Genomic DNA, 26,864 nt, shown 5'->3' with positions numbered 1-26,864 from the left:
AATCATGGGTCTGTCTTAGAACAGTTTATATATCATGGACGAATTGCAAAGTATTATATGATAATGTTTGTGAGAAGTTTTTGTCGTTGTTCATTGAAAGCCTGATTCACCCAGATCAGTCTGGCTGCATGGCTGCCTGCACCAAGTCAAAGGGATGGAGGACCCACTGGGCATGCTTCCCCTTGATACCAAGGAGGCTTTCAACTCCCTAGACTAGTACATCATGTTGTGATTTCTGAAACAATTGGGAGTTCGGCTGGGATTTCAGCGGCTTGTACAAAGTTGTTACATACAAAACTCACAAGTGCGGCTGAAGTGAAAGGCATGGGCTGATAGATAAAATGTCACTTTATACAGGTGAAATCCTTTGTATGCAGCAGAGGCATGATTTCTAGGTGGCGGTAGAACTTCGCATGGAGAACGTTTACTATATAGAATTTACTGGACCCAAGCCATGACGCTAATTATAAAAGCTTGGGATGTGACGTAATTAAGGGGGATTAGGACAGATGGGTGTCAATACCGGGGCAGCGAAACAACTGTGGAACAGGAGGCATTTCTTGACCCAAACCTCAGCAAAACAATGGCTGCATTCTGGGAAGGTTTGTGAACTGCATCAACTAGACCAAGCAGACTCAGAACAGGTGGTAAAGCGTATGCTCGCTACATCTATAGCTGTAGGGGTGAATCAACGCTCCCGGAAGCTAGAGAGACAGTCATCAGAGTGTAGGAAGGTTGTTTGGCATCAACAGGATGGATGGGGAAATGACAAAAGAGACCCCATTCCGATTGGGTCCATTACAGAGAGAGGTGGTACCCTCATAAAGCTTTAAACAATAGGCTCTCTTTGGCATTTCTGAAATAGGTTACCTGACTAGGAAGGAGGGATTTACCACATTTGACCAGTTACAAATTATCCCTAACACAGCGCTATGACACACAAATCTGCCACACACTATTCCCTGGAGCTCCTTTATGCATATTTACCTATGGTCACTTGTTGCAGCAATGAGGTCAAAAATAAGCACTGGCAAAGCCATAAGGTCTCAGATTGCAAGAGTTATTGGCTTTTCCAATATGTTTGAGCCATATTGCACACACCTGTGGCTGCTGTTCAGGATGGCTAAAAGTTAGTTGGATAAAGGAGAGTGGCCTGGGGTGGAGTGCCATAACGTGGAGTACAGTGGAGTGCTATGGAGTGGAGTGGAGTGGTGTAGAGTAGAGTTGAGTGGCGTGAAGTGAAGTATTATGGAGTGGCGTTGAGGGAGTAGAGTATCATCAAGTGGAAGGACATAGAGTGCAGTAGAATTGAGTGGTGTAGAGTGTAAGAATGGAGTAGAGTGTAAGAATGGAGTAGAGTGTCATGGAGTGGCATAAAGTGTCGTGGAGTGGTGTAGAGGGTGTTGAGTAGAGTGACATAGAGCGGAGTAGACTGTCATAGAGTGGAGTGGCATAGAGTGGAGCAGTGTTGCAGAGTGGAATAGCATAAAGTGGAGTAGAGTGTTGTAGAGTGAAGTGGCATAAAGTGGAGTGGCATAGAGTGGAATGACGTAAAATGGAGTAATGCAACAAAGAATAGAGTGAATAAAGTTGCGTGGAGTGGCATCAAGGGTGTTGCGCAAAGAGTTGTAGAGTGGATTAGTGGTGTAGAGTGGCATAGAGTAGTGTGTTGTGTTATAGAGTGGTGTAGAGAGTCAGAGTGGAGAATGATAGAGTGTAGTGTCACAGAGTGGAGCGTCATAGAGTGGAGTAGAGTGGCCTAGAGTGAAGTGGTGTAAAATACAGAGGTACAGAGGTACAGAGTCGATTTGTGTAGAGTGCAGTGAGATAAAGTGCATTGTATTGAGTAAAGTATTGTAAAGTGCGTTGATGTAGAGTGCAGTGATGTAGAGTAGAGTGGCATAGAGTGCAGTGCAATAGGCTAGAGGTGCAGAGAACAGCACAATGGCTTAGGTGCAGTGGCATAGAGTAGATTGTTTCAGAAGGGCATGCTGGTAAACAATACTTTTGTTGGAAACGAAAGCAGGTAGGTGCCATGAAGTGCATGGAGGGTGGCATGAAATGCTGAATTCGGAAATTCAAAGAGGACATGGGGGAATCACTTCCAATGGGACACAATTAGGAGGGTCGCATGTTTGAGCGGTGCCTTAATAGCCCGTTAAAAACAAGCAAGAATGCAGAGTGGGAGAGTGCGCTTTGAAAAGCCTGCAAGCACTAGTGACGGAGCAGCAGGGAGTGGGAGAGTGCATGACTTATTACCTCAATCATGTCAGGGGCAGAAGATGGGCACGGATTAAGTTGAATTAATCTGTGCTTGGTCCTTGCTCCACAGCAAGCTTCGAAAGTGACGTTTCGGCTGTACTGGCCAATTATGGAGCTAGTAAAGAAGAGTGACGCGAAGACAACAAATGGAAAGCAACAGGTGGGCTCCATGCCCTTTTTCTATATACATTAGTGTCTCGCAAGTGAGACTCATGCGCTAATGCATGCACTCGCAGGCTCGAACCTAAACATGAAAGGTGACACAACCTGCAATCTAGTAGGTATATACTCTTCTTTTGAAAACAGTTCTATTGAGGAAAGTTGAAAAGACGACTGGATACATGTGCTGGTATACGATGTGTTAAAGGTAACCCACAATAAATCAATGTGATGTAAAATATACCCTATTCTTTCAATTACTTTTATCTAACTTATTAAACGGCAAATATTCAGTGCATTGGTTTATTCTTGTTTGAAAAGTTGTGGAATAAACGCGATCCATATAATAAAATGACCTGCCAACTGTATTCGCAGTGTAACTTTCTTTCCCTTACCTTCCAAAATCTCTTTATTTATCTGTTTCTTAAACCATCTCTTAGCAGGCAGCAATAGCTATAGTTTATCTTATCCTATATCTAAACCTGAAGCAGAATGTGTTCTGGGACATCAATAACCATTACTGTAAAATGTGCCTCCCACTCACCAGTGTTTGTTCCTTCTCCATATTGCCAATTATATGATATTGCTTTTATATCACAAGCTCTAAGCTATGACAGAGTCAGCTGTGGTAAATATTTTTATTAAAACGTCACACAACATAACTCACTATATTAAAGTCATCCATCAGATTGAAATTATTATTTTACAAAACATGCTTTTCTAAGTAGTACAGCACCGAAGAAACATTCTTCTTGGTGGTAGGAAGGTGGAATCTGACTATATGGTTGCCCCCACTTTTTTTCTGGTGATTTGATGGTTTTTGACTTAGTTTTGCTGGGATCCTGCTATTCAGGGCCCCAGCCTAGCTGCTTCCTCTCTAAATTGATTGCAAGTACTTAAGGTACACTCCAGTTTGGTTACTGGGGTACCCTTGTGAGTCCCTAGTATATGGTACCTTAGGTACCTAGGGCATAGATACCCCAGAGACCTACTAGGGGCTAAAGCATGTATTATGCCACCCCTGGGAAGCCTTCCAAAATGACACCACAGGACAGCTACTGCAGCCTAGGTAAGTTGGTGCACGCACCCCTTACTAAGATATAGGTTACCTATATCTGCCTTAAATCACTGCACTTAGAAACCTATCAGTCACCTCTATGGCAGGCCTTATCAATCCTGAAGGCAGGGTGCTTGGTTTCATGTGAGAGGGTGCCCATGCATGAGCAGGACCCCTCTGCAGCCTTCAGAATCTATTCTCTGGGGCTGTTCTGTGATGCAGCCAGACCATATACTCTTAAGTGCATTATAACCTCGCGGTAAATGCTAACTTTGGAATGACTGCATGGAAACATGTCGTGTTTGGTATCAAACACTTTGGAATCCTACCCCCTGCCAGTCCTGGTGGCAGAGGTTGAATTCCACCCTTCTAGACGGAGAGACATGTACACACCGGTCTACCCAGTAACAAGTTTAAAGAGCCCTGGCATCACAAAATGGATGCTGCAGCCACAGACACGAGTCTGGCCTCCTGCTGCTGACCGAAACTCCGGCAGGGGAAGCCTGGACAATAGGTTTCCTGTCACAGGCTTTAGTGTATTGGGGCTGGGTGGGTGCACTCTGAGAGTGCTTTGAAGTCAGCACTGGGGGCACATTTGGTGTCCCTGTAAATAGCCCAGGTCAAACCAGTTGCAGGGGCTACAAGCCCCTGCTCTGGCACAAAACTGGACAAAGGAAATAGGTGTAGCCACCCCTCTTTCCAGACCCTCCCATAGGTGTGTCCCCAGATTATGTCCAACCCCTTTCTTAGGTATAAGTAAGGAACCCCTGGCAGCATGACTTTAGATTACACCTGGACGAAACTCTGAAACTTAATCCTGGAACTACGATGCTCTACTAAAGACTAGAGGATGGAAGAATCTCCCTTGGGGTCAAGGAGTGACTCCCCAGCTTGGCAGGCACCAACGAAGCATCTTGCCGGTCTGCATTTCTGAAGCTCCCGCCGGACTCTGAAGTATTTCCAACACAGGAAGAGGATTTCCAGACTTCGCAGAGGCCGACCCGAGTCTCCAGCAAAGCTGAGACCCACAGCCCTCATAAGTGACATGGAACCAGAACTCCTGGACACCATGCACATTTGCTAGTGCATTGACTTCTCGACGTCTCTTGAAGTTGTGCTTTGGGTTACTTATAGCCCCGAGCACCATCTGCACCGAAGATTATGGACCTACACTCCACAAGTGTTTCTTGAGCCTGCTTCTTGCATTTCAGCCTGAGGCTCCTTTTTGATCCCTGGTCCATCGACTGGTGGGTCCATACGAAGGCAACTCAGATTTTCCTTGGGCTTACCTGGTTACTCCAGATGTGCCCTGACTCCCCACCATGTGGTGAATCCCTCAGACCTTGCTGGTCTACACCGAAGCATTTCTTTGATTGCTGGCTGTGTTGCTGTAGCCAAGGCTTGTTGGGTCCAATCCGGGCACCGACAACGCAGCACTCAACATCCTTTGTGGGACAGCTAGATTCCAGAACCTGGTTGTCGTCGACGCCTCCTGGTCCTCGTGGCTGAAGAGTCAAGCTTCACCTGAAATCCCCTGACATCGGTGGGCATTCGACTATCATGCCCCGGGTCACTGGCTAGTGACCCAGACTGTGTCCCCTCTGCTTTCTGTTTCTTCTCAGCTTCGATCCAGGCTTGGATCACACTGGACACTTTCCTCTTCTTCGGCAGCTGCACTTTGAAGCAGATTGCCATTGGAAACAACGACGATTCCCGACACCAAAAGACACCTATGCACCTAGCTTCCCTTGGTGAGGTAACTCGAGTACTCCAGTGCTCCAGTGGGTGTTGGCTCTAGAACCCCTTAAGTCTAAAGGGGTTTTCTCAAATTCCTCCTCTAAGTGTCCCTTTTCTTTAAATTTCCAACCGCAACGTTCCCTATTGAAGTTAATGGTGATCCGCGGCTGTGTTTAGACACTGCACACATCCTCTGTGGGTCCCCTGTGTCACTACCTTAGGTGGTTCCTTGTGGCCCCAGAACTTCTACAGGCTCTAGGCCTTGTGTTTGTGTCTAGTCAAGTTGTGGTTCTTATACCACTTTCTTAATATGTGGTTTGGTACGCCCCCTAGGGCTTAAAGTATATTGTGCCAGTTTACTGTGTGCTAATAAGTTTACCGTATGTACTTTTGCCTCTAGCCTCATAAAGAGACTAGTGGGATGTATATAGAATAAATACATATTATATATATATATATATATATATATATATATATATATATATATATATATATATACCTGGTGTTATTCTCCTTTCATTTGGTCATTCACGAGATTATAGACTGGTAAAACAAACTGCTTTACATTCCTCCAAGACTTAGCCTGAAGGCTGCTCTCCATAGCTACCACTAGGATAGCTTTCAATAAAGGTTGTCTTTAACCTACCATCAATAAGGGTCGTTTGGACTGGTGCAAGGTGCCCACTAGAATAGTGGACAGCATATGCCAGGCCAACTTGTAACATGTAAACAGTGTGAACCAGGCTGTAATAGTAAAGATCGGATGAGTCCTCACCTGGCCCCGGTCTCTAAAAGTCAGCAGAATACCTGTCAGCCAGAGTTTAGTAAATATTTTGTTTTATTTCTGACCCTACCAGCACTTTTGACATCTTTAGCTATTGGATATTATACAAACTTATACCAAGTGCCTTTTTTTCTGAAAAGACAAGTCTTAATTTTGTAGCCAGGAAACACGGTGATCGGAGTTCTTGAGATAACTCGTTCATCTAAATGTCAAAACAGTATTGTGCATTGTGTGCTGCTCTCAGTCACATGTGGTGCCAAACCATGTGGTGACAATGCATGTGGTATTCGTTTCAAGTCCCAGCTCTATTCTAAGGCTCAAGGGGCTTCTCAGATTGTTTTCTCCCAGTCCTCTTGCATTGCCATGATGCATCCTTCTGGCCAGGGCTGCCATTAGCACTGGTGGCGCCCTCTACGACAACCTTTTTTGCACCCCCAAATAACTTCCTTCTCCAGGAATTCCCTAAACTCCCACCCTTCCAACAGGGTCTCTCATCTCTTCATAACCCTTCTCTCACATGCATTTCATTTATTTTATAGTGCTACTCATACCAGTGTAGGGTGTCAGAGCACTTTACATAACACACACATACACACAAATTATACAGAGACAATCAGTCTATAGAAAATGTTACATAAAACAATGAGGACTACAAGGTGTAGGAACCACATGTCATCCATACTAGTAGGCAGTATATTTTAAGAGTGTTTGGTCTGAGGAAGCAAACACTCAGGATTAGGGTTGCACCACAGTTGTTGGGGTTGGCTTTATTAATAAGAATGTATTTCTACGCAAGCAAACTTTTTTAGCACTATTAGGATAATGAAAGACTGGGGAAAAACACACTTTCTAACTTACAGCATGCAGTTTGCATACAGCTCTTCGATGACAGCTCATAGCTCACTGTGCTATGTTAGGATTGTAATTTATGAACTGCAAGTAACAAAAGGATCTCTGTTCATTATAAAATACATTTCAGAGATCTGCATGGAACATTCTTTCACAAAGGCACATTAACCCTCTTAGCTACTTTATTAAACTGCTGCTATCAAAGTTATCTTGACATTTTATTGTTGCCTGAAAACTGCTGGACACACAGGAAACATTGTAGCAGATGCTTTTAAACCCATACAACATTTCTAAATGCAGCGCCCATGAGCTAAGCGCCAGGTGCAGCTGCACCGGTTGCACCGCCCTAAAACCAGCCCTGCTTTTAAGCCTTGTTATTTTGACTTGCTTGGTTTCTAAAGGCTATCAGACCCCACGCCCAGGTATCACAGATCCGTTGGTGCATATCAAGCAGTCTGTGAGCTCAGGCAAGTTATAATAGCCATACCTGACCTTGGCGGTGTTACCAAGGATCCTAATCTGTCGTAAATCCCAGGCTTGCTGCTATATAGTAAACTCCAACTTTCCGAACTGGGTCAAAATTTTAAGCTTCTAAATGACCTTCACTTCCAAATTCTCCCTCTTGGCAGATTTGATATGGTACTGTGAAGTTTACTTTGGTGTCCCAATATGCATGCTGCAATTACTCTTGAAAAAAATACACCTCTAAACTAGCTTTATATAAAGTGTACCTGCCCTAGATATTTTGATATAAATTCCTCTTGCAATCGTGGTAAAGGGTAGTGAAATCACACATTGCTGTGCTGATGCCTCTGGTTTAGAGGTGCAATCCCATACAGGATCCCCTAGCTCTTTCAACAATCTCAATAAAACTATAGATAGTTGTCTCTATGATTAAAAATAATATTGTGAAGGGTTCTATGTTTAAATATCGATGTGAAAAACATTGATGAAAAAAATATCGATGTAAAAATATCGATTCCAAAAATATTGACTCCCTTTACTTAAACAGGTAAGCACAATAATATAGACTCAAAAATATTGATGTAAAAAATTTCTACTTAAATAATAACATAACTTAAATAAAATTAATTAAATTATATTAATATTATTAACAAAATAAACTAATGTAATATACATTTTAACTAGTTATAACAAATTAACTTAATTTAATAAATATAAACACAAAAAATTGTACATATACATATATTTACTTGAATAAATTTTATTAACTATTATCTTTATTTAATTTATAAACTTTTTAATTATATAAAAACAAAATAAACACATATAAATAACTTAAAATGAACTCCTTATCCACAGCCGTTTTTTCGCCGCAGTTCCGTGGAGTGGGCCTGGGCGATGTCGGCCGTTGGCCATTCGCAGCACCAGCGAGGTAGTGCTCGTGACGGCCAACGGCCGACGGGAGCACGGAAGGGGTTAAATAAAATATTCTACATTTAATTAACAAATTAAACTATTTAAAACAATAATACATACATTTTAAAACAAAATCAAAACATTAGTAGTTAAAACTTAGGATAGCGAGGAGGTAAAAACTACTATTCCCGCTAAAATGAGTGCAACTGTAGGGAAAGCGCTGGATAGCGGAGGGGTAAAATTTATTATTCCCACTCCAGTGAGTGCAACCGTAGGGAAAGCGGTGGTTAGCGTAGGGGTAAAAATGACTATTCCCACTCCAATGAGCGCAACAGTAGGGAAAGCGCTGGATAGCGGAGGGGTAACATTTGCTCTTCCCACTCCTGTGAGTGTAACAGTAGGGAAAGCGCTGGATAGTGTGGGGGTAAAAATCACTATTCCCAATCCAGGTAGTGCAACAGTAGGGAAAGCGCTGGATAGCGTAGGGGTAAAAATTACTGTTCCCACTCCAGTGAGTGCAACAGTAGGGAAAGCGCTGGATAGCTGAGGGGTAAATATTACTATTCCGACTCAAGTGAGTGCAACAGTAGGGAAAGCGCTGGTTAGCGTAGAGGTAAAAATGACTATTCCCACTCCAATGAGCGCAACAGTAGGGAAAGCGCTGGATAGCGGAGGGGTAACATTTGCTCTTCCCACTCCTGTGAGTGTAACAGTAGGGAAAGCACTGGATAGCGTAGGGGTAAAAATCACTATTTTCAATCCAGTGAGTGCAACTTTAGGGAAAGCGCTGGATAGCATAGGGGTAAGAATTACTGTTCCCACTCCAGTGAGTGCAACAGTAGGGAAAGCGCTGGATAGCGGAGGGGTAAATATTACTATTCCGACTCAAGTGAGTGCAACAGTAGGGAAAGCGCTGGATAGCGTAGGGGCAAAAATTACTTTTCCCACTCCTGTGAGTGCAACAGTAGGGAAAGCGTTGGATAGTGTAGGGGTCAAAATTACTATACCCACTCCAGTGAGTGCAACAGTAGGGACAGCGCTGGAGAGCGGAGGGGTAAAAATTACTATTCCCACTCCAATGAGTGCAACAGTAGGGAAAGCGTTGGATAGCGTAGGGGTAAAAATTACTATTTCCACTCCAGTGAGTGCAACAGTAGGGAAAGCATTGGTTAGCCAAGGGGTAAACATTACTATTCCCACTGCAGTGAGTGCAACAGTAGGGAAAGCGCTGGATCCCAAAACAATAAAAAACAAAACCATCAACATTTTTATTCAATTTAATTTCCAATATTAACATAATTAATATATACATTTAAATATATTATTATTAACAAAGATAGTACAAAATAATTAATTACACATTATTTAACACTATAATATCCACAACACACACCTAAACTTAATCACACAAGTACATTTAATAATTACTAATTAATAAATGAAAATTAATGTATTATTATTTATTAATTAATCAATAAAATAATTAATTAATTACCACCCTTCACACCATTTACACATATAAACACCACAACACACACCTAACATTAATTAAACAATTAACATAATTAATTATTAATTGACTAATTGAAATTCATTAACTAAATATTAAAGTATTATTAATTAATCAATTAACACATTAATTATTCAATACATTTTATATAATTAAATGACTTCCCACCCTATTCCCCTATAAACCCACAACCCGCTACGGAACTAAAAACGCAGAATTAAACTTAAAATAAATTAATAACTAGTAAAATACTAAAACATATAATAAAATGACAAACAATTCTCATTAAAAACACTCAAATACATAACATTATTCATAAATCGGTATATTTGTCAACTATATTTTTGTCAACAATATTTATTACAACGATATTTTTGTAATCGATATTACTTACCTGTCAGTCGATATTCTTGTCAACTATAATTTTGTTGCCGATATTTCTTCCCAATGATATTTTTGCGGTTATATTTATTTCCCACGATATTTCTCCGTCGATATTCCTGCTTTGCACCATTGTGAAGCTGCCACTTTAACTTAACAACATCTGAGTTTAAAAGAGTGGTCTTCAAGCTTACAAGTCAAAATCTTCTTACTACTACACTCACAAAGAAAAGGGATTTGGACACCTTGAGGTGTATTTTATTGGTGGAGTCAGATTACAAAGAAGAAGTTAATTACCTTTGGTAACGTATATCAGATGGTTATGATGGTCAATGCAGATTCCTTACATAAAGCGCTTCTCAAGCATTACAGTGGACCTGAACATTATTATCTGATCGAAGTCCACAAAAACATGTCATAGGTCAATCAATCAATCAATCAGTACATTTATAGAGCACGCTACTCACCCGTGGGGGGGGGGGGGGTCGCTACTGCTCGAAAAGCCAGGTCTTGAGGTATTTCCTGAAGGTGAGATGGTCCTCGGTCAGTCGTAGGTGTGCGGGAAGGGAGTTCCATGTTTTGGCTGCCAGGTAGGAGAGCGATCTTCCTCCGGTGGTGGTTCCGCGGATCCGTGGGATGAGGGCGAGGCTGGCAGAGCGTAGCTGGCGGGTGGGGGTGTAGAATGAGAGACGGTTGTTGAGGTATTCGGGGCCATTGTCGTGGAGCACTTTGTGTGCGTGGGTGAGGAGCCTGAACGTGATCCTCTTGTTGACGGGGAGCCAGTGCAGGTTTCTCAGGTGGGCGGATATGTGGCTGTGGCGGGGGATGTCGAGGATGAGTCGTGCGGAGGCGTTTTGGTATGAGCTGAAGTCGTTTCTTAAGTTTGGCTGTGGTTCCTGCGTATAGGGCGTTTCCGTAGTCCAGTCGGCTGGTGACGAGGGCCTGGGTGACGGTTTTCTGGTTTCGGTGGGGATCCACCGAAAGATCTTACGGAGCATGCGCAGGGTGTTGAAGCAAGATGATTAGACGGCGTTGACTTGCTTGGTCATTGTGAGGGAGTAGTCCAGGATGAATCCCAGGTTGCGTGCGTGGTCTGTGGGTTTTGGTGCAGAGCCCAGCGCTGTGGGCCACCAGGAGTCGTCCCAGGCGGAAGGGGATTGTCCGAGGATGAGGACCTCCGTCTTGTCTGAGTTCAACTTCAGGCGACTGAGTTTCATCCATTCTGCGACGTCTTTCATTCTTTCCTGGAGGTTGGTTTTGGCGGTGGCTGGGTCTTCGGTGAGGGAGAGTATCATTTGGGTGTCGTCGGCGTAGGAGATGATGTTGATGTTGTGTTTGCATGCGATGGCGGCGAGGGGGCTCATGTAGATATTGAAGAGGGTTGGGCTGAGCGAGGAGCCTTGGGGTACGCCGCAGATGATCTCGGTGGCCGCTGAGCGGAAAGGAGGTAGGCGGACTCTCTGGGTTCTGTCAGAGAGGAACGAGGTGATCCAGTCCAGGGCCTTTCCTTGGATCCCTGTGTTGAGGAGGCGGGTTATCAGGGTGCGGTGGCATACGGTGTCAAAGGCAGCCGAGAGGTCTAGGAGGATGAGAGCGGTTGTTTCTCCGTTGTCCATCAGGGTCCGGATGTCGTCGGTGGCTGTGATGAGAGCGGTCTCGGTGCTGTGGTTGGCTCAAAATCCGGACTGGGATGGGTTGAGCGAATTGTTTGCCTCGAGGAAAGCAGTCAGCTGTTTATTGACGGTCTCCTCGATGACTTTAGCCAGGAAGGGAAGGAGAGAGATGGGGTAGAAGTTCTTGAGGACTTTGGGGTCACCTGTGGGTTTCTTCACAAGGGCGTTGATTTCTGCGTGCTTCCAGCTCTCAGGGAAGGTGCCTGACGTGAAGGAGTTGTTTATGATGTTCCGGAGGTGGGGTGCGATGATGATGTCGGCTTTGTTGAAGATGTGGTGGGGGCAAGGGTCAGAGGGGGAGCCAGAGTGGATGGTGTTCATGGTGAGGGTGGTGTCTTCAGTGCTGATGGGTGTCCATGCACTGAGGATGGTGGTGGGGGTCGGTTGTTCGGTGGCTGGAGGCGGAGTCTGGGGTCCAAAGCTGTCGTGTATGTCGTGTATGTCTGTGATTTTGCGGTGGAAGAACGTGGCGAGGGAGTTGCAGAGGTCTTGTGATAGTGTGTTGTCGTTGTTGCTGGCGCTGGGGTTGGAGAGCTCTTTGACGATGCTGAAGAGTTCCTTGCTGTTGGGGTGTTGCTGTTTAGCCGCTCTTTGAACGATGCCATTTTGGTGGTGCGGATCAGCTGGTGGTGTTCACGAGTGGCGTTCCTGAGGGCAGTCATGTTTTCGGTAGTCTGATCGTGGCACCAGGTTTTTTCGAGGGTTCGGCAGGTTTTCTTTGAGTTTTTGAGGGTGTCGGTGAACCATGAGTATTTCCTGTTGCGGGACTCGCCTGGAGGGTTCTTCAGTGGAGGTCATCTGCGCAATTGGTGATCCACTGTGTGAGGTTGCGGGCTGTGTTGTAGGTGTCCGTAGTGTCGGCTGGCGGGTTCTGGCTTAGTGATGAGAGGAGCTGGTCTGTGGTGATTTTGTTCCAGCATCTGCGGGAGATTTGTTGCATGCGTAGGTGGGATGAAGTCTTTTTGAAGGTGAAGTGGATGCATCTGTGGTCCGTCCAGTGTAGCCCTGTAGAGTGGCTGAAGGAGGCGTGGTTGCTGGCGGAGAAGATGGGGTCGAGTCTGTGGCCAGCTAGGTGGGTGGGGGTGTTCACCAGTTGCTTGAGTCCGAGGTTGTCGAGGTTGTCGAGCAGAGTGGTGGTGTTGTTGTCATTGTTTTTCTCCAGGTGGAAGTTCAGGTCCCCTAGGAGGATGTATTCTGGTGAGGCTAGGGCGTGCGGGCTGATGAAGTTGGCGATGGTTTCGCTGAATTGTGTGCGCGGGCCTGGGGTCTGTAGATCAAGGGAAATGACATGTCAACTGTTGTATAAGGGATCACATGCAGCAGCCACATCCGTTATGTCAGTTTTCCATAATCCCCCAGATTAAAGAACAATAAACGGTGGCCGAAAACAAGAAATAACATATTCATAATATGTATCTATATTATATGCTTAAAAATCTGTTAGTAAAAACAGACGTTTGAGGTGGGCCGATTACGAGTGTTTCTGGTGTTTTAGGGTGTTCAATATAAAGAAGCTTCTCTGCCCCTAAACTTGCAAACTACCCAGAGTTAATTATTTCCTGTTTTGAATAATTTATCAGGCACTCTAAGCATGAAGGGGAATTGTATTAACTTATACTGGGTGGTCTCTTGTGTCTGGACAGCTGAACCTCTCTGATGAACTTTAAATAGAGTGAAATACACATGCCAATGGTTGCTTTTATTTATCCCAGACTGGCTTGGATGGCATTTTACCAATTTATATCTGAAGTAGTGGGCCTGCAGTGGTGAAAGGCTTTTGTGATGTTTCAGCTCGGCTTAGATGGCTGAATATCCTGCAAGGCCTTCTGATATAGGACAAGAGCTAGGCTGGTCAGAACTCAATCCCAGTATTTAACAGGGCAACAAGCTATTAACTCCTCCAATGTAACTATCCCCAGTTCAGCGCTTAGTACTGTCATTCCTGGGCCTAGAAGTGATATGCTCCACAAGTAAGCATTTGCTGTTTTTGTAGGGCCTGCATGTTTGTATATCCCCAGAATTCAGCACCGTAGGAGCTTGTCGCATGAGCTTTTGTTTTGCAGGCAGTTAAGGCTGGCTTAAATATTTGATTTGCACATATATGTGTAAATCTTGATAGAGACAAGAAAAATCCCACATAAATTTAGGAAAATAGAGAACATTTTTAATTGAAAGAAATGACACAATACAAATGAAATACAATCAGTAGAATCAAATGTTATGAATTTTTTAAGTTTTTAGTAAAATCTAGCGCCTAAAAGATCAAAGCGAGTATCTGGTTGTGCGAGACCAGGGCAAAGCCAAAGGTTAAGGCCAACCCTGATGGAGCGTGTTTCACACACACAAGGTAGATTGGGCACAGAATTTGCTTACCTTCGGTCTTGGAAAAATTTTTGAAGAAAAAGTCCAGGAACACTTCAACAGGGCAAGGCAGCAGGATGTGTCCAAGGAGGAGTCATCACCGCTGGAGAGTGCTGGTTGTAGGGTCTCATTGAAGCCACTGATGATGGAGGGAAAAAACTCTGAGCAGGAAAAGCTGGATTTCCACGCTGGGGAGGGCATCCTCTTTGATGGGAAGCCTGTCACCGTCAAGCCTGGTAAAGTTTTTCATCTTGGACTTAGACAACTTTTTGGAAGTGGAAAACCTCCAGCGGAACAAAACTGGAAGTCATAGCCAAAAAGGTCTCCACGAGGCATGATACTGCCACTCAGAGGTCCTACTGAACAAGATTTGCTGCTGTGGGCAAGAACATTGCAGGAGATACCGTAAAGTGAGGCTGACTACCTATGCATCTTAGGTGGATCAAATTGCAGGCAGGTCCATGTCTTATGTCGGTTCTTCTGGCACTTTTTGGTGAAAATATGTCTTAGTCCCAACCTTTAAGGTTAGGCAGGAGCAGCACCTGTAGCACTACTTCCAAGGGTCCATGACTTGGGATGTACCACATGGAGTCATTTAAGTAGAAGCAAAGTGCAGGTTTCAAGGTTGCTTGAGCTTGTTATGTCCATGTAGCTCACTCAAGACCAGCCAACTTGCCCTTGGAGTCTCTTTGATAGCCCTGGGTTCAAGGAGACAGTCTTCTCTCCATCAAGCAGCAAGGTCGGCCTCAGGCAGCAGGACAAGCCTCTGGTAGCAGCTAGGCAGTCCTCTGAAGAGCAATGAGAGCAATGAAGAACTCAAGCAGCAGTCCAATGCACTACAAAGCAGTCCTTCTGAAGTCTTCCATAGGTCCAGGAGAGTACTAAAGAGGTGGTTCAGGAGGTCCAATATTTATACCTGGTGACAGCCTTTGAATTGGGGGCAACCTCCTGTCTACCCCCATCTGGTTCTGGAAAGTTCTTCCCGTCCACTGCCAAGGCTCTAAGTAGTCTGGGGTGACACAAGACTGGTGTGAAATCCCTTTGTGTGTATGCTGAAAGCAGCCCTTTGAAATGTAAGTGGGGTAGGGAACAGCTCTGCCCAAACCATCCTGCCAGAATTGTCCATCATGCCAACACATAGTCCCCCTATGGCTCGCTGTCTGGGAGGAATACACTGAGGACTTACTGCCAAGTATTCACAGTCATGTGACCCAGGATACAGGCAGCAGGCACCAGATTGTTAGGACAAGAAAATGCCAAATTTGTAAAACTGCCATTTTCAGAACTGTGGCTAGAAATTTGACTTACCATTAAAGATGATTTTATATTACAATTACAATTCAATTGAGTCAAAACTTGACATTCCTGTCGGTTCCCAATGAAAAGTTAGCTCTTATTAAATGTAATAAGGCAACCAAATGTTTTCCAATGGGAGAGATAGGCCTTACAGTATTGACAAATGAATTCAGGTGTTTTTCACTACCAGGACATGTAAAACTTAAGAACACATGCCGTACCGTTTGAATACAATGCACGTTGCCCTGTTGGCTGTTTAGAGCCTACCTTAGGGATGATTTATGTGTTTTTAACAGGAAGGTTTATAACTGGCAGAAGGTTTATTTTGCTAGGCTGAAATGGCAGTTCAAAACTGCACTACAGGCTGCAATGGGAAACCTGAGATATGTTTTAAATGGCTACCTAAGTGGGCGGCATAATGGGGGCTGCAGTCAAATAGTAGCTTTTCATTTACAGGCAGTGGCCACCTGTAACACCATATACTAGGGACATATAAGGAAATTAAATATGTCAATTAGGTGTAAATCAAATGTACCACACTTTAGGGAGAGAGCATAAGCACTTCAGCACTGGTTAGCAGTGGTAAAGTGAATACAGTGCTAATGACATCAAATATGAATTCATAAAACAGAAGGAGTGAATGTAGAAAGTTTGAGGAAAGATGACACCAAAGGCTGTCAGATCGAACAGCCGATCACATTTGGTTCATTCTTATTGTTGTTGTGCTCCTGGGATAGTATTTTTATCCAAATGAGATCTTATTTACACCACGTGGTATAATGGCATAACATCAGGCACTACATTTAACAATCGTAACACAAAATGCTTCGCCTGCCCCGACAGACCATGCCCTCAACCTCAGCATCATCCTGGACAGTAAGCTATCTCTGCAGAAACAGGTAAACGCAATCTTGTCCACCTTCTTCCATACCCTACGCATGCTCCGTAAGATCTTCAGGTGGCTCCCAATCAACACCAGAAGGACCTTCACTTAAGCCCTCGTCACCAACAGGCTGGACTACAATAACACTCTTTATTTAGGAATCAATGCACACCTACTGAAGAGACTACAGCAGTGGTGCCACGCTGCTCTCAGCAGCGTAAACAAAAATGATAATAACTCAATGTTGTCATCATTTGTTTTTCTTGATGCAGGTATGGAAGCTTTGTGAGGCGGGGCGGGCAGGCTGCTCTGCTGAAAGAGCAGGGGAGGGAAGGAGTGGTTTTCACTCCCTACGTGCGCATGAATGTTTCGGAAGTCTCGGGCCGGCCAAACATTCATGAGCATATAGCATACTCTTCACCCAGGCTGCATTACAGCTGGGTGGAGAACATGCCCCCAGTCCCCATATGAACGCCGAACCACTGCATTGAAGCATTGTGATTGGCTCAGGGGAGCCTGGGTGGTGCCTGGGTCTTTCCAGTACAGGCCGGAGGAAGGAGTGGAGAGATGCGATGAGGAGGACACAGTGACATGGACAGGAGGTACGTTTTATTTATTTTTTTATCTACCCCCTTCTTCCCCCCAACCTCTGCCTCCCCGTCCCACTACCCTGATCAGTGCCAACCACAACTGGACTACAGACAATACAAAACGCAGTGGCATGACTCATCCTTGACCTCCCCAGATGGACTACATCACCTGGCACCTCAAGAAGCTACACTGGCTCTTGATCCAGAAGAGATAGCAGTTCAAGATGCTGGCCCACAAATACATAGCCCTGCACGACGAAGGACTAGCATACAAAAACAGTTGAATGACCTTCCACCAACCAACCAGACAACTAAGATCCGCCTCCCTTTACCTCACAGACACTGTCCGGATCTGCCAATCCAACAGCAGAGGACACTCCTTCTCTCACTTGGTGGCCAAAGCCTGGAACGACCTTTCACTCAGGAATGCTGCATTGCTCCAGGAATTTAGAAAAGGACTCAAGATATGGTTGTTTGAATGAACAGAGTACAGCGAAGCAGCTAGCAACTTTAGTGCCTAGAGACCCTCAAAAGTGATTTGCAGCGCTTTATAAATCCTGATTGATTGATTGAAAGTATGTGCAATTACACCACTGTAAAGGAAATTTCACCCTGTTACTCACTTGATGAACGTCTAGATGTTGCTAATGGTACTTTGTGTTTATATTGAAGCTCCATGATAAATCACTGTATCCTCAGTGCAATTTTTTTATTGTGATTTGTGAGCTTATTATCTGACTTTATACTGAATTATATAATGATATATTAATGAAGAGCTGTGTCTTTGCAAAAACTCACAACCCAGATTAGACATTCCTGTCTTTACTGCAACTGTGATATATATGCTGTACCGTACCCTTGACTTAGCACTACACCATCGTCTTAGAGCAACATCTTCATTTCTAGGCCACATATTCCAGAAAGATAAATAAACTTGGGAGGCCAATTTTCTATCAAAGGCAAAATAGCTTTGCATCATTGCAGATCAGCTAGGCTGCGAATGGATTACCACCTACTTGAAGTAGGTGGTAAAATGCAATTGTTTAGTGACCTCATTTCGGACGCTAAGCATTCTTACATACAACTGCGATTAACTATTAGGAAGGGACGCCCTTGGCACCCCCCTTCCTAAAACCGAATCGGTATGTATTCCCAATTCCAAACTGTGATTTGGTAATGTTATACAGAAATGCTGTTTTCCAGTTGCAAATGGGCCAATTCTGTGAATCGGGCCATTTGCGACTAGAAAATGTCTTGACACATTTGGCACTTAGTTCTTCTTCTCATCTCTGCCTCAACTCCAGTTTAAGGTGTGCCAGATGCATTTCTACTATTCAGTCCTGGGATCTCTTCCAATAAATGTAGTTCATTTATTTAAGTTCTCAATAAACTGTTAATGTGTAGCCAATGCATTCTGTTATTTAATAGTGCTTAGTTCTCTATGTGATTGCTAAAATTACAGAAATGAATGCATTATTGTGGCATTTGTATAGCACAAACATAGCAAAAAGGCAGTGGGTGGTTTACCGGGTCAGAGGCAAGCATACAGTCAAGTCATATGAAAAAATAGCTTGGTTCTGGGAGCATAAGTGGACAGTTATTGAACTGTGATGTAGTATTCCTTACAGAGAACCATCTTCAATTATTTCCTAATTAGGAGCAGAGATGGTGTGCTCCTGATGGATATGGGGATGTTGTTCAAGATTCTGGGTGGCTGACAGATCTAAGGACCAGGAAGAGAAATCTAATGCTACACTGAGCTTCATGTTTTGGGGAGAGATGTGGTTTTATTAGAGGTACAGCAGTGTAAATATATGGCAGATTATCAATGAATATCAGGATAAAAACATCCCTGCCTTCAAAGTGGTGCAGAATTATGGAGGAGGGAGCATGGGTGGTCTTGTGATAGTTGAAAACGCTTTCTATGGGGTCTCCGCAAGGTAGATGGGCATTTTATCTGCTAGATCTGCATGAAGAAATGTGACTGAATCCTATTTAAGATTTCATCCACTTCAAGCCATTGTGTTTCTGGGTAAATTCCTTTAGATTTGTTCTGAACGGAAGCCCTTGATGACTTTTTGATGCATAATGTGTGCCAGATGTAGTGAATGGGGCAGATTCAGGCTTCCTTGGACACCAGGCTTGTGGGCAGTTTTAGAATTCTGGCATGGTCACCTTAACACTTGACATGCTTGTTTCACAACAGCAGGTTCTGAGAAGGAGGTGAGCTGTAGAGCCGCATAAAGCAGACTGCAATGGTCGATGGGGGTTAGTAAGGACTCGGAATGCACAATGAGATTGATGTTTACTTACATTATTAATGTCCTTCTCTGGGTAAGGTCAATCAGTGCCACTTTAAAAGATGCCAACACCATTTTCTTTTTGTCTGGCAATGTTCTTTACTTCTGTTGAAAAACGTTTGCACTGGGCACTGCATTCTTTCACTTTGTTATTTAGTTCCTCTACTGTTCTGTCGGTTTCATGATTTAGCGATTAGAAATTCTACCCTCTAATACCTATATCAATCCTCTGCAGCCTCTCTTCCATCCCGGGGTTCCTCTAGCTTCATCTAATCCTTAGTTGGTTCCTGATCTCCAGTTGAGCTTGTAACACACACATGTCCTAAAGAAGATAGTAGGAGTATTAATGCATGTTGCACTAATGACTTGACATGTGCTTGCAATTTGTATGTGAAGGATTGAGTCCACTGCGTTAGATTTGGATTCTGTGAGTGTGCCCAAATAACCCACATCATAGCTGCTTCAACCAGTCTGACAAGTAACAAACAGACAAAACTGAAATCAAGGGCTTCTTTCCCTTTTCCCTTCCTTCTTTCTTCTTGGAATAGTACTGGCATTGTCTATTGTCAGAGTACAGTCCAACTGATCGTTAGGAGTAACATTTGATCCTCTGCCATTCTGCACTAACATCCTTACCAGAGCTAGACTGGGAACCCAAGGCATCGCTGGCAAAAATGTTCAAAACAGCAATTTCCTTCCTTTTTGCTCTCTCTTCGCGCTCTCTTTTATCTTTCTCTCTCTTTCTCTTCCCCCTCTCTCTCTCTCTCTCTCTCTCTCTCTCTCTCTCTCTCTCTGTCTCTCTCTCTCTCTCTCTCTCTCTCTGTCCCTCTTCTCTCTCTGTTTCTCGCTCTCTCTCTCTGTCCCTCGTCTCTCTCTGTCTTTCTTCTCTCTCTATCTCTCTCTCTGTCTTTCTTCTCTCTCTCTCTGTCTCTCTTCTCTCGCTCTCTCTCTCTCTCTCTCTGTCTCTCTTCTCTCTCTCTTCTCTCTCTCTCTCTCTCTCTCTCTCTCTTCTCTCTCCTCTCTCTCTGTCCCTCTTCTCTCTCTCTCTGTTTCTCGCTCTCTCTCTCTGTCCCTCGTCTCTCTGTCTTTCTTCTCTCTCTATCTCTCTCTCTGTCTCTCTTCTCTCGCTCTCTCTCTCTCTCTCTCTGTCTCTCTTCTCTCTCTCTGTATCTCTGTCTCTCTTCTCTCTCTCTCTCTTCTCTCTCTCTCCTCTCTCTCTTCCTCTCTCCTGATGCCCCTCATACCTGTTGTAAATACCCTGGGAAGCTGCAGGATGTGACAGTGTTGCCAGCAAGTGCCCGCAGCGCCCCCGCTGTAAAAACCAGCCTGAACCTGACAAAAACACAACCAGATATTGATTTATGAGGAAGTAGAAACTTTAAATCTATGGGCCACAGAAGACTGACTGCATTTCTCTTTCCAATCAATCAGCTCTGAGAACGGGTTTGGTCAGTTGCTGCCTTTTGCTCAGTTTTTTCCTCTTTAATGCTAGTCACGGCCTTTGTCTTCAGGTGTCATCAATGGGGGGTGGGGGGAGTTATGGATCTCCTGTCTGGGGAGATCCAAAAGAGGGGCATGAAAGAGAGGGATGCCAGCCCATCTCCCCACCTGTTCACCTGTGGGAGTCGGAGATATCCCTTCCAGCGCACAGTGGGTCAGGAAAGGGCAAGGGAACCTGTCAATCAAATTGCTGTCTGGGGCTCTCTCCACCATCCATCCACCTTTGGTACGACTTGAATTCAAGAAAACAAAATGAATGGCTGTGTGGCCAAAGCCACGTGCAACAGATACAATGCATGCACCACATTGAAACACATGAGTAGCCCCCATACACGCATCTTCCATGCCGTGGAAATGCCACAGGGAAGCTTTTATTGTTTTGTAGCTTTGCCGATACATGAATGGGTCCACTACAGGCAGATCAGTCGCCATGTAAATGTACGGTGCCCACCTACAACCAGCACGCCCAGACAACATGAAGCCTCACTGGGCCTTGTAGTAAAGTTCAGCCTTTGGGATCTGCGTCAAGAGTCAATACTGGTCACACCTACCACACTTATGAAGACTCAAGCAACAGCAATACGTTTGATTCACATGCTTCAAATAAAACACCCCAGACAGTAATTCTATCATTTGTAGCTTGTCTACAGCTTTAGAGAAGGAACCAACTCCTTGCAGGTCAGTCCTGAACTCTATAAAGGACCAGCATTTTCAGAGCTGCTAAGCCACATTCTCTGTTCATAAGACAGTAGGCAACTCCAGTTGCGTGACAAGAGGTTTAGAAATGCAAGCGTACTTGTATTACTTTGATGTCTTGTGTGTTGGGTAGACATGCCCATACTCAAATCCTGTCCTGCTGTAGTTGGAGACTCAAGATACATTTCAATGAGATGGGGTAATGAGACAAAAGTTTTGGGAGCTTGCGATCGAGCGCAGATGGGATGTGCCCAAGCAGTTCAAGCTAGGGTTTTTTTGGGATTAGGTCAGCCCAAGTTCATGTGACCACGTTCTGCAGAAGGAAAGACCGTCCAGAATATGACGGACATTGCTACCCAAGCATTTCCATTTCGTATTCTCCTTTGGCATTGATTATCTGAGTTTGAGAAGTTTTTCTGATGCACACATCACTCAATCTTAGGTCTCAAATGCATTACACAGAGATATTAATTTTGTATTCCAAACCCTCTCTTCCTTATATTCATTTAAACAACATTTTTTCTTCACAACATTGAATATTTAAATTTACCAGTGTCATGATGCCCATTCGATCCAGGTCATGCGTGGATCCGCGAGAAAAATGCTTGGGCGTCGACTGACCGCTGACCGAAGGAGAAGGGCTTGCTAAGGAAAGAGCGGTTAAGGAGGTGGGGATGGAGGTTCTTTTCCGATGCTGTGTGAGGTTGAGGCCGTCCATGCTGCCGCTGCTTACTCGGTTTTCAATCTGCTCTGCCCGGAGCTCAGTGGACTCTTTCTCTTCCTGAATCATCCTGCAACATGTAAACATCACTTGAGTCAGGAGATACACCATACCACAACGCACCACACCACACCGCTCAACATGTCAGAGAGCTTCCTCAAATGCCAGTGCTACTGGACACCAAACAAAATCACTTTTCAGGGATTATGTCGGTTAGAGATACCGGAGCCTGATATGTAATTTTCTAATGGCGACTGTACATCGGAAAAGGCCATTTAACATTTCTTAACAGGCCGAAATAGCTATTTGTCCCGTTAAGAAAGGCTAAATGGCTTTGTGCATCTGAGCCTAAGAGTATATTTTTCTTGATATGCACAGTATTGACATTTCTAAAAACTGTATCTATCTTGTTGAACTGAAGTTCTGCACTAAGTGTTCATTTATTGCATTGAAAAGTATTGCCAGTTTGAAAACTGTACTTACCTGCAGCTAAGTTTCTTTGTTTCTAGTAATAAAAGTAACAAAGTCATATTTTTTCAAACCTTTGGTCTCTGAGTGTGTGTAATCATTTATTTCCTGTGTGTGTACAACACATGCTTAACACAGCCCTCTGATAAGCCTAACTTATTGCCCACACTATCACAAAAGAGAGCATTAGTGTTATCTACTTTAGCCTCTGTAAAGCCTCTGGGGGTCCACTGGACTCTGTGCACACTATACCTCACTTCGGTATAGTATATGCAGAGCCAACTTCCTACAGTTAAACCTTGAAATTTTGGGGGTGTGCAGTTCAACTATTTGGTATTGACCTTCTGACAAGTGCCCAAATTGGGGAACCTTCGCTTGTTCACATTTGGAGCCCCCACTGGTTCCTTTCATTAATCACTCTGAGAACACAGCTTGGCAAAGCTACATACAGCTTAGCCGTCGGACTCATGCAATAGATCTAATAGGTTACACAAAACTAATCCCAAAGAACATTTCACAGTAAAGCTGTTCCACAATATGTGTTAAGGTTACCTAGATTTATCCAGCTATGTTGACGTCCTTGTTATCTGTTAAGAGTTTGTATCTTAATTGTACTATTTCATGGGTTTAAAAAGAAATTCTGATAGAACCAAGAGGAAATCTCTCAACCGTACTTCAATCCAACAATATTTGGTTTTCGACATTACGCTAGACGCGCTCACATGCCTATCAACCTATGTTAAAGTGATCTCCGATGCTAGCTGCCGATTAGTGGCGATGCTGCTGCTGTTGGATAAGCTCAGGGTGGCGATTTATTGGTGTCACAAACCAGCACCACTGACCACGGCGTGGCTTGCTGATGCAGCGCACTGCCAAACACACCTGACCGAGTACTGGAACCTCCTGCCCCATGCGAGCAGCTCGTATGACATATGGGCCACACTGGTGACACTGACACTGACAAACCTACAAGTTCCCCTAATGTGAACTCTCAATGGGTGCCACCCTGAGAAGCCGCGTACAGTAGCAACGGTACTCAATATATACATTCCCACTCTGTGAAACTGCATGCCATATACGCTAGAAGTGCCTCACTTATGCCCACTAAAGTCATTGTATGTACTGTTCACTGTGTAGCCGTGCTAAAATGCTGTCACAATGTATACAGCCAAATCTGTATGCTGGAATGAGCCAAACTATGGCCTAGATGTATCAAGATTCCATTTTGCGAATCTTAAATAGCGATTTTTAGCGAATCGCTATTTAGAATTAGCAAAATGGAATGTATGTAAAAAATCGCTTTTTTTTAGCGATTCCTTATTATTCTTTATTTGCGAATTCGCATTTTGTGAATTCGCAAATAAGGAATAATTTCCCATGCATTCCTATGGGCCAGGAGGCCCATAGGAATGATTGTGAAGTAATTCTCAAATTGCGAATTCGCAATTTGCTATTCGCAATTTGAGAATTATTTCAAGGGTGCAGGGGTGTCTCATGGACACCCTGCTGCACCCCTGAAACTTACATGTGTGTGCATATGGCGCACATACATGCCCTATGGGCATGTATGTGTGTCACATGCCACCCTCAAAGTTGCAAAATGTTGGGTTTTGAAAGGATTTCGCAAATTAACACGAACCTCAAATTGGTGTTAATTTGCGATTCCTTAACCTGAATTCGCAATTGATAAAAGCTTCATACATGGCATTTAAGGAATCGCAAAATTGCGATTCCTTAAATGCTTAAGCAAAATAAGGAATCGCAAATTTTTGCGATTCCTTATTTTGCTAATTCCACATACATCCCAAAAGATGCAAAATGTCCGTTTGCAATTCGTTAAGGCCGAAATTCTGCGAATTTCGGCCTTAACGAATCGCAAAAGGCTTGATACATCTAGGCCTATGTGTTTATTGTAATGTGCACAAAGTTCAATAAAAAGTTTTTAAAAAAGAAACAAATATTTAGTTTTGTGTCAAAAACCTTATAGCTAGTGGTCCAGAACGACACCAAGAAAATAAGGATTCTGGGAAGTCACCTGATTACCATTATTACCAGTACAACGATGCATTTCTATCTCATCAGTAATTCCTCGAGTCTATATTCAAGGAATCAGTGATGCGATAGAAGTGCATCATTTTACTGGTAATTCAGATGGTACCCCAGAATCCTTAAGTTAATAAAGATTTATTCTAGGCAATCCTGGTGGCAGTGATTTAACGATATTCAAAGGTTACTAATATCTTTGATTACAAATCTGCATCATGCAACATTCTCGCCACAAGCAGGCCTTTATAATTGCTGTGATGTCCGACTGTAATTACTGCATATTTCATTCTCACAGTGCAACAGACAGTCCCATTACCAGATGATCCACCCAACAATTTAACATCCGTGGGGACCCAATAGCTTGAATTGATATCACAAAAACGGCATTAGCAAACCTATTACGTTTGCTAATTGGAAAAACCACAGGAAGGAATCAAACTCCGTGGTGGGAAGAGTTTGCAATTATTCATACATTGCTTTCTTTCTGTGACGTGCTAGCAGGAGGAGAGGTGCAGCACGGCTGACCTCACTTCCCTGAAGATGTCCTTTATCACCATAGTTAGGCAAGCCAACAGACGGGCTTATGAAAGAGCCACCTCTGAAAGACACTGTGTCCAATTATGAGTCCCTAATGCGTGCTAATTGTAGCTCTTTCAACGTTCTAATCTTGAAAAACAATGTAATAAGAATTAGCTCTATCATTACTAAAACATGGACTAGAGTTTTTACTGCCTCCATTTTTCTCATGCTTTCGCATTCTCTTGTCACATTCTAAGTGGCACCAGGGAGCCGTCATTTAAATGTGTTTTGGTCTGTTGATGTTTGGCATTGTCTGGGGTAAAAACCGTAAACCTTTTTCCAATAATCTTCTTTAGATAATAAGTGTCCAAATGAGCAAAGCCATGAAACAAATCAACCAGGACCATTAAAAACCCCACAAAGACTAAGCTTGGCAGACGAGACTAAATGAGACCTGAATCAATTAAACACACGATTTAGGCACCGATGAAAGCACTTGCAAATATCCCCAAAAAGTGATTACAGGCAACGATACACTTGGAAACATATCCGTCAGTAAACATTACTATACAGAGGCCGACACACTTAGCACCACCTATGGTCAGTGGTGCACAAGTCTGACAATATCAGGGAAGAAAAGTTATGACTAATGATGAACCCCAAACACAAAAACAAACTAAAGGTGCCACACAGGAACGTTGTGCACCTGCTACTTCAACAAAACACGCAACTGCGCGCACTGCAGCCATTCAGCACACTTAGAACAAGGGCACCAGGGAACCACCACAACAGACATATACACCCAGGTGGAAATCAAGTGAGTGTCCCTCTTAGTCCATCAGATAGACACTGTCACAGTAAATAAAGATAAGAATGGTCATATCTCTTTCTATACCCACCGATTCTTTAAAAAATAAATATAAATCTGTTTATTAACAGTTCAAGGAAAACAAATACAAAGCATAATGGTGCACTGGCATTTCGTTAGATTTCACGAGCAGCATAATACTAGAGATGCCCGACAGAACCTTTTCCCCACTACCATCTCAGCCGACAATGCTGAGGGACACAGATGAACCTGATTGCGTACCCTCCAGACCAGGAGAAGCAAAATCATTATAGATGTTGCCTCTGTATGCATTCCATTTCCCACAGACTTTCCCCCACTTTTGGGGGTGTCCTAAGCCTTCATATATCACCTCAGCCAACATACACCAATCCATATCACATTTCCAGCCCCCAATCTCGCAATATTACATTTAGCAACCGACAGTCCCAAGGTTGACCAAATCTGATTCAGGGCCATTGCGCTCCAGACGTGGAGGAGACACTATTTTGCAGAGGTGGTCATCGTGTCCCAAGTCGCTTCACACATACACGGCACAACCATTGTCCTGACATTTTGCAATGCTGGGGATTCCCACACAATATGGTAAAACATACCTACTTGCCCACAACCACACCGATAACTATCTGCCCTTGACCTACCCATCTTGACTTGTTTGGTCTGGATGTAACAGGATCAATGTAGCAGTTTTAGTTGAACTAAGAGGATAGCAAGAGCCATCGCCTATTCATTATTTTCTAGATCGCATAGGTCTTGAGCCCACTGCTCCCTCAGATGTTGAAAGGCATCAAGTGTTTTATTGACCAACTTTTCACATGTCAGGCATGTTGCTTTCATCAGGACAG

At 43.8% G+C, this 26,864-nt stretch overlaps 1 protein-coding gene across 1 annotated transcript in view; it reads right to left on the bottom strand.

Moving 5' to 3' along the window:
- Positions 1 to 26,864, bottom strand: part of PPFIA4 (PPFI scaffold protein A4) — a 1,997,086-nt gene that overhangs the window by 834,612 nt on the left and 1,135,610 nt on the right. Inside the window, exon 20 of the mRNA XM_078644121.1 lies at positions 21,969 to 22,209. Coding sequence (XP_078500247.1) covers positions 21,969 to 22,209 — 241 coding nt within the window. The remainder of the gene's footprint in view (positions 1 to 21,968; positions 22,210 to 26,864) is intronic.

Source organism: Lissotriton helveticus, chromosome 5_1, assembly GCF_964261635.1.
Source record: "Lissotriton helveticus chromosome 5_1, aLisHel1.1, whole genome shotgun sequence".
NCBI classification, from domain to species: domain Eukaryota; kingdom Metazoa; phylum Chordata; class Amphibia; order Caudata; family Salamandridae; genus Lissotriton; species Lissotriton helveticus.
Note: the sequence above shows the minus strand (reverse complement) of the source record. Positions and strands in the feature narration are given on the sequence as shown.